This window comes from Gekko japonicus, unplaced genomic scaffold (assembly GCF_001447785.1).
Source record: "Gekko japonicus isolate JY-2015 unplaced genomic scaffold, Gekko_japonicus_V1.1 scaffold185, whole genome shotgun sequence".
Taxonomy (NCBI): domain Eukaryota; kingdom Metazoa; phylum Chordata; class Lepidosauria; order Squamata; family Gekkonidae; genus Gekko; species Gekko japonicus.
Genome location: NW_015176457.1, coordinates 801,383 through 810,375, shown reverse-complemented (window position 1 = coordinate 810,375; position 8,993 = coordinate 801,383). Strand labels below are relative to the sequence as shown.

At 45.7% G+C, this 8,993-nt stretch overlaps 1 protein-coding gene across 1 annotated transcript in view; it reads right to left on the bottom strand.

Annotated features, from left to right (window-relative positions):
* Positions 1–8,993, bottom strand: part of TENM3 (teneurin transmembrane protein 3) — a 477,022-nt gene that overhangs the window by 66,937 nt on the left and 401,092 nt on the right. The window contains exons 16-17 of the mRNA XM_015426968.1: positions 4,437–4,704; positions 2,918–3,061 (exon numbers count right to left, since the gene is read on the bottom strand). Coding sequence (XP_015282454.1) covers positions 2,918–3,061; positions 4,437–4,704 — 412 coding nt within the window. The remainder of the gene's footprint in view (positions 1–2,917; positions 3,062–4,436; positions 4,705–8,993) is intronic.

The window sequence follows — 8,993 nt, the reverse complement described above, 5'->3', positions numbered from 1 at the left end:
AACAGTCCAGTGGAGCCTGAGCGGTGGGTGTTGCCTTCTGACACACTTCCGGTGACGTCAGGGGGTGTGGCATATGCAAATAAGTTATGCTAATGAGTTATGCTAATGAGCCCCTGCACCTCTTTTTCTACGAAATGACCCCTGCTTGGCACACAGGGATATCACCTCACCTTGTTTAATATTGATAGCAGTGATGTTCAAGCTCCCCATATATTGAAACTAGGCTGCCAATTAAGTATACCATCATGATCCCTCAAGAGAAAACTCATGTTTTATCAAGAGTTCTAAATTGGGTCACAATGCCTGAGTAATGGACAGTAACTGCAGTTCTGAGAGAAGAAAGCAGCCCCCCCCCCAATGATTTTTAAGGTTCCATGAGATGGTGAATGATCTGGTGCTCTAAAGCCTGAGGAAACAAAGTTGTGCCATCTCTGATCCCAAGTGACCAAACTTGCCAACTTTTTGGGTGTTTCACCTCTATCCTTCATTTCCTTGATGTTTTAAGCTTTTAACTTTTATGATTATTACCTTTACATTCCATAGACATTATTCAGGAAACAAGAAAAAGAGAGGACAATACAGGGCAGCAATTTTCAGCTGTTGATACAACTCCTTGTAATGTCTAGTTCCAACCCCTGTGGGCAGCACTGCAGTAGAAGGAAGACGATTCTCACCCACTGCTTTGGTAAGGGTAGAAGGAGCAGGGGGGAATTGTGATAGGCACTAGAGCAGCCATTCGCAGTGGGTTTTTTTTTATATGCAGGGCCAGCTCGCCCGCTAGGCAAACTAGGCCTTCGCCTAGAGTGCCAGCTGGGGGCAAGGGCGCGGGAGGAGAGGCAGGGGCGCCAACGCGGGGAGGAGCGGGGCTTGGAGGACCTCTGCCACCCAGTTGCAGGAGGACGCGGCCAGCGACGGTGTGGGCAGGGCGCGGCACTTTCCTCCCGCCGCCGCCCTACTCGGTCTCTCCTGCCCGGCTGGGGGGGGCGGGACAGGCCTTTTCTCTGGCGCGGCGCTTTCTTCCTTTTTACTGCTGCCGCCGCCAGGCACCCCAAGCCCTCAGCGGGGGAGAGAGGAGGGGAGGAGGCGCAGCTGGTTGCTCTGGCCTCCGGCCCTGCCCCCTCCAGAAGCCCCCAAGGTGTGCCTCCCGCAGCCGGGGGAGGGAGGCTTTATTGCCGTTCGCCTCTTCTCCGGCGGGGCGCTTTCCTTTCCCCCCCCCACTAGGAGAGCGAGCGTGGAGCAGCGCTCGTGGGAAATTGGTCCCAGAGTCCAGGAGCGCCTCCCCTGCCGCCGATCTGGTTCGCGTCCCTAGGCTCCGGCTCTTCCCCTCTTCCGGTGGCCTCGCACTGGGCAGCCAGCCGAGAGAAACCTCCCTCACAGAAGCGCCTCTCCCCCTCCCACCACAAATCTGGTTCGTCTCCCAGCTGCTCTCCTGGATCATTGCACGGTAGTGCTCCACCGCCGCTGCTGCCTTCTTCTGCCTCGGCTTCTCCTGCCCGGCGGTGGCGGCGGGTGGGGGGGAGGCCCAGGGACGCCCAGACCCCCACGCACACTGCATGGCACCTCAGGAGCCCTGCGCGGCGGCGGCAGCCGCAGCAGCCCGGGGAGGAAGGCTGGCCGGGGCGGGGGGGCAGGAGTGGCCCTTCTCCGGCGCGGTGCTTTCCTTTTCCCCGCTCCCCCATGCCTTCTTCTTCCTCGGCCTCTCCTGCCCAGCGGGGGGGGGAGGGGGAGGGCCGGGGATGCCCAGACCCCCCCTCCGCCCGCATCTCCAGGCCCTGCCGGGAGGTTGGCATCTGCGCTCGCCTAGAGCGCAGGCCAACCTCGGGCCGGCCCTGTTTATATGTGACCCACCACTCCAAATTTACGCAGTATGGTGACTCAAACAGGGCTGGCCCAAAGTTTTTCGATGCCCTAGGCAAACTATGACCTTGGCATCCATCTAGTTCAGCATTCCAGCAGTGATACACTTTTGGATACTGACCCACAAGATGGGAAATACGACACTACAGTTTCCTCCCTGCTGGGCAATAACATGCCCTCTGACTCAACTAGATCTGATTCTAAGCTTTTGGTGTCAGAATGCAAGGTTAAAATTCCTCTTCCTGTTGATAGGTGAAGATGTTAATGTTAGTTAATTAAGAATGCCTGTGAGAACTGTGTCTTGTGTAAACTAAGCAGTGCTTCAATGGCCTTTTATATTCTGCTTTGATATACCTTTGAAAATTACCTAGGACCTTGGTGTACATGTTTGGAACATGCTTGTTAAAGGCTAGCTTGTCACACAAAGAGAAGAAAGAAGGGGCAACCTGGAAAGTGAAGTACTGTCCAAGCAATCTTCTCAACACTGGCTCTTTCCCCCTTTAGTAAGGCAAACAGTTGCACTGTGTTGTCAATGTCTGTGTCTCTAACAAATGAAAAGACTGAATTCATGAAGGGCCAAGGGATATGCTGTGGCATGAACCCCTTCAGGCTTTCCCATGATACTCCCAGTTAGCACTAAGGCAGAACACAAATGTGTCAAGACTGGGCTGCAGTAAAAGGAACCATGTGATATTACAGAGGAGAGCAATTCAGTGGTAAGGAAGGTGAAACAAAAGCTGAGGAAGGGATCATTGAACTGGAAAGGAGAAATGAAAAGACCAAGGAAGAAATGAAAGGCGAGAGATGCTAGGGAACAAGAGAGAACATCTCCCTGTGTAGACTTGTGTGTAGAAAGTCTCCCCCCCTCACAACACACTGACAATACACTGCATACTGACTAAAGCTGGGTGTATAGATCTTACTGAAATTAAACAAGAAGTTTTGAATGTACGTTATTAGAATTTTGGTCAGTATCAGACTTGACAGAATTACATTATTATGAATTCACAAGAAAGTCTTATTAAGATGAAATACTAACATTAAGTTTAATAAATCTTACCATTCTGAACATCTAAGACATGATGCTTATCTAGTGTCCAGCCACCCATGTTGGAAGCATCCAATTCATAGCCTTGCAAAATGGCAGTCCGTTTTTCCCACAGTGTTAAATCCAAGCAAGATTCATATTCATAACCTACAGATACTGGAAAGAAAAAAAATATTTCTGACTACCAATGGATTTACTTTTGATACTGAGAATTCATATATCAATTTCCTAGTATTATTCACATATGACTTTCTAATGATTAAATGTTTTATAACTACTTAATCATCCAGATTTTAAAGTCAGCTAAGAAAAGAGTAGGGAGTGTAAAACCCTTTAAAATTTAAATTATCGTTATATAAACAAACACTCCAAGTATTCCTTGAAAGCATGGAGAGAGTTAATTTTTAAAGTCAAAGTCGGGAATATTCCTTAATTCCTCTATATATATCTAAAATAAAAAACAGAGTATATAGCACAAGATCCAAATTTTAAAAGATGTTAAAGATTAAGGCTGTGTCTGTGCTTTACACTGTTTGAATGACACTGTAATAGTTTTTATTGGGCTAACGGTTTCATCCTATCTGGGTCAGGGATATGGTTGCCAATCTCCTGGTGGGGCCTGTAGCTCTCCTGGAATTACAACTGATCTCGAGATAACAGCATTTCCAATCCAGAGCTGGCAAACCTTGGCAGGGATGGAGCTAATGCCTTTGCACTGTGACAAGAAGCCTGAGTCCCAGATATTGCTTGCTGTCAAAACCTGGCAATTAATCAGGGAGCACACTTTAATCTGTGATGGATGTTTCAATCAATTTAATTGAATTGACTGATTGAAGCTTGAAGTTTTATGTAGCTGATATTGATGCTCCCATAAAATAATTTCAGAGTTCTGTATAATAGCAATTTAGGGCAATTAAAATTATTTTGTTGTTTGAAAGAGAGACTTTCTCTTTACAGCCTTCAACCATTTACTTTCAATTATTAGTTGGGTCTAGGGTTGCCAAGTCAGAAACTTACCACAGCGGGGGAATCCCGGCCGTCATCTGGAGCGCCGTATCCATGTCACCCGGAAGTGAAGCGGGTACGCCAGGCACGCCGGGGGCGGGGCCAGGACCATCCAAGGGAAAACCATAGAGTTTTCCCTCGGATGACTGTGGCCCCGCCCCCAGCATGCCCAGCGGTACCTGCGTCACTTCCGGGTAATGTGCACGTAGGGGTGGAGTTCCCCCCGGGGCCCGATCCGCCGCCGGCGTGCCCGGGGGGACTTGGCAAGCCTAGTTGAGTCAGCTGTGATCATTACGAATCCAACTTGGTTGTTGTGTGGCTTTTACTTGCAAGCCGTACTGAACAAAAAGACTTACATACAGAGCCCCTAAGATACTATAATACCAACAACTTTGTCTTAGTTACAGCAAATATTTTTCTATCAAATTTGCTGATAAATATCAGTGGCAGTTTATTGCTATATTTTCAAAGTAATGGAAAACAAAACCCCCAATTTATTGCCAACACCAAAACAGGTAAGACATACCAACAGCTTCAGATAAACCGTAGACCTTCTGGTTATATGCATCAGTTTTATCCCATATGAACGTGTAAGCCAAATTAGGGGAAGCGGGGAACCATTTTTGGAAAAGTCTTCCCACTACAGCCACCATGAGATGAACTTTCATTAAGTTAAAGGGTATCACTGACTGAGTCATGGTGATCTTAAGAACAGATTTATATCCTGCAGCTCTGGAGCTTAAGTATGACAGTTTCAAGTCAGTTCCTGGGATTGTCGTCTCCTCATGCAGTACCTAAAACATGGAACATAAAAATAATAATAGCATAAATGAAATTGAATTTGGTTACTACTTTACTGCAAGCAAGCGATGCAATCAGAAACAATATCTGAACTGTATTTTATAGGAAAATAAATCCTTGAAGCACAGTAATATACCTGTGTTTTCATTATATAAACTGTTGGGACATGATCCAACAGCTTTGTTAGGATGAATAGGTACTGAAATGTTTGGGCATCCATATTCCCAACAGTAACTACAACCTGGGAAAGAACGTCATTTCCCCATGTACAAAAGATTACAGTTGTGTTCTTAGAAAAAGCCATTCATCTGAAACAAAACCACAGTCCCAACAAATGAGTCACAGTGGTTCACGTATTGTTCCTTTGAAATCAAACCTCCACACCATATCATCTAAAAAAACTGGTTCTCATCCTCAAAACCAGTTCATGATATAATATAAAGGAGCTGCCAGCCCCCTTTTGTGTGTGGAACTAACTGCCCATTTCTTTGGATCCTGGCTTTTTAGTTTTCAATGTAAAATATATATTTTTTGCCTACCTCCCAATACTTTATCTATTTCTAACTTACAGTTTATTCTGTTTGGGTACTCACTCAGTGTTTTAGCAAGACAACAACAGTGCAACCCTAAGCAGACTTACACCCATCAATGGACTTGGAACACTGCACAGATGGGTGTAACTTTGCTTACAATTGGACTGTAATTGCTTTTTAAGGACCCCTCCCCCATTTTCTCCCTATAAGAAGAAGGAATTCTCACTTTCCCTGTATTTTCACCAGTATATCTAGGAAGACTGTAAATTGTCCCTCAGTGGTTCTGAGAGACATATATTTACACTAGCAGAGAATGGTTAGCCAAGAAAAGTAACAATTATTATCTGATTCCAAGCTAGTAGTAGTCCTGAGCTTTTTCCTAGTAATATGGGTCATAAGACTCTAAATGGCCATTTTCTAGTCCTCAAATCTCCCCCACCCAGTGCCGGATTTACGCATAAGCTAAATAAGCTACAGCTTAGTGCCTCGCAATCTGCTGGGGCCTCGAATAAAAACACAATATAAAAATGATTTCAAATATTAAAAAGGCATATATATTTTAAATTTTTCTGAGACCAGCTGATGTAATTTAAAACAGTAGGGGGCCTCTGGGTTTTGTATAGCTTAGGGCCTCACCAAGTCTAAATCCGGCCCTGCCCCCACCCCACCCCAGATTCAGAGAGAAGACGTCATTTTCATACCTAGTTAAGATTTATTCTATTCTTGTTACAGTCAAATAGTGCTAAAATTATGTGGTACTTGCTTCCAATTTATTTGTCCTAGAACACAGAGACTCATGTCTGAAAATACCGTGTTTTCCCGTATTGTGTAGTGGGTTGCCGCATGGATGGACGACAGACGACGACGTAGTGCATAGCACGCTTTATTAGGTACACAACAGAACAGAGAGCAAACGGCCGGCAGGCCAACTATATACACTAGGATTCTAGTCCCCATTGTTGTCCTGGACTGAAGCTCAGGCATGTGCGCTGACCTCCGGTGGCGGTCAGTGGACACAACATCCCTAAAATAAGACACTGTCTTATATTTATTTTTTCTCAAGAAGACACACTAGGGCTTATACCACAAATGCATAGAAATCCTGCTAGGGCTTATTTTTTGGGTAGGTCTTATTTTTGGGGAAACAGGGTATATGACTAAAATGTCTTATGAAGGTAGTAACTTGCCCTTATGAACTTGCCTGACTACAGTCATCTTCACATGTGCTACTTGGGGTGCCCCTGCTTTCTGAGATTAGGAGGAAGTAGGGTTGCCAGCTCTGGGTTGGGAAATACCTGGAGATTTCCAGGATGGACCCTGGGGAAGGTGGGGTTTCGGGAGGGGCGGGATCTCAGCAGGGTATATTGCCATAAGTCTACCCTCCAAAGCAGCCATTTTCTCCAGGGGAACTGATATTTGTTGTCTGGAGATAAACTGTAATTCCAGATCTCCAGATCCCACCTGGAGGTTGACAACCCTAGGTGGATGGAAAGCTGGGAGAAGGCCTTCATGGTCATGGCCATGGGTCATTTCCTGCAGGAGAGCGCAGGAGCACACAGGATCGGAGCTCTGGCAGTAAAGGGCTCAGGGGGCAGGCACATCCAACAAGCCCCACCTCCTGCTCCCAGCAGCCCTCAGTCAGAGCAAGAAACAGCCAGGTAAGTTGCAGAGCTCCCCCCGCCCCCCCATCCAAAACACTCCAGTGGCACCTTTAAGACCAAGTTTTATTCAGGTACAAGCTCTCCCTCCTCTGCTTGGACAGATCTCCACGTTCCCCCCCCCAATAGCTAGCAATCCAAAACAGTCCAGTGGAGCCTGAGCGGTGGGTGTTGCCTTCTGACACACTTCCGGTGATGTCAGGGTGTGTGGCATATGCAAATAAGTTATGCTAATGAGCGCTGGCACCGCTTTTTCTATGAAATGACCCCTGGTCATGGCACCAAAGCTCTGTAACTCTCTTCCCAAAGAAATTTATCTTCCCCCTTCTGTTGTCATCTTCTGCCAGCAGGCAAAAACATTTTTGTTTTGTTTGGTATTTCCTCAAGTATCCCTTCTTCCTAACCAACAATTTGATTGTTGGTTTTGTGTTTTGTATGTATTTTAACTCTGCTTTGTAATTGTTTTAATAATGTGTAATAAATATTATCAAGGCATATGTTATCTAGGTCAGTTTTCTGCTGTAATGGCCACAGTTGGTGAACCAGGCTAATAGTCCTAAACTGAGTCACACTCTTATGGGTTCACTGAAATTAACAGGCACTGTTAGTTGGTAAAAACACTCTTAGATTCACCTGTGCATAAATATCTAGGGACAGAGAAGAGCTATAGAGCATTCCCAAGCTATGAACATTTTGTTCAGTGGGAATACAACCACACCTAGAAAAACTATACACCTATTATTGGATTAGGTTTATCTCTTCAACGCACAGCACGTCTAAGGCTGCCAATCCCCAGTTAGGGGCAGGGGATCCCCCAGTGTGAAGCGCCTTCCCCCACTTCAGAGATATCAGAAAGTGGTGGTGCTCCATTATACTCTATGGAGACCAGTCCCCATAGTCTATATTGGAGAATTGATCTGTGGGTATCTGGGGGGAGGGGGGGCTGTTTTTTGAGGTAGACGCACCAAATTTTCAGCATAGCATCTGGTGCCTCTCCTCAAAAAAAAAAATAATCCCCAAGTTTCAAAAAAGATTGGACCAGGAAGTCCAATTCTATGAGCCCCAAAAGAAGGTGCTCCTATTATTTCAAAAGGAGGGAAAGCATTTAAAAGGAACATGGTCCCTTCAAATGTGATGGTAGCTCACCGGGAACACACTTTGGAGTTCCCTCTCTTGGACCTTCCCTCCCCTCTCCCGTAGAGAAGAATGCACACACTTCTTAGCTCTGGCTAAGTAACAACACTCATCTCTCTCCCCCCCACCACTTATTTACCAGCACCTCCATTTCTTCACCGGTAGATGTTGTAGGGAACTTTTTTTAGACTCAGTTCATTAGCCCCCTCCCCCCCTAAATTGAATCCACTGAATTTTATTATCCTCTCACCTACGCTTGCCAAGAATTCTACATTAGGTGTGAAAATTGAGAGATTCAGGACATCTTTGTGGCATCAATCATTCCTGTACAGAGTTACATGAATAATACCCATTTTTCTTAATTCCCACATGTGATCTGTTATAAATGAAGGTGGTTTAACAAATGAATTTGTCATCCAGATTATTTTCCCCAGTTGTTTTGAACAGAGGCATTCCAGTCATGTCTTTTGAACATCTTAGGATGGGATGGCAGAAATTTTGATACAAATTTTAGATTTTGAAATAATCTCCCTTATAAATAAAAGCCGAATGGTGGTGGCACTTCTCTAGAACATTCTACACGCTCCAAAATCAGTTCGCTCTCTGATCTGTCATTCAGAGGGTCTCCCTATCCACTGGCTGCTTTGCCTGAGTCCTGCCTCCAACATTCTAAACATTTTGCTGTTCCTCTCCCTCCCATAGCCTGTCAGAACACAGAGGTTATTTGCATATGCAGCCTCATTGGCCTTTGCCTTGGAACACAGAGGTCGTTTACATAAGCAACTTGATTGGCTTTTGCCTCTAACATTCTAAACAGTTTGCTATTCTGAGGTAAAATGTGTCCGATCTCCAGGTGAGGGCTGGAGATCACTCAGAATTACAACTGCTTTCCAGATGGCAGAGATCAGTTCCCCTGGAGAAAATGGTGGGCTCTGTACAGGGCCGGCTCACCCGCTA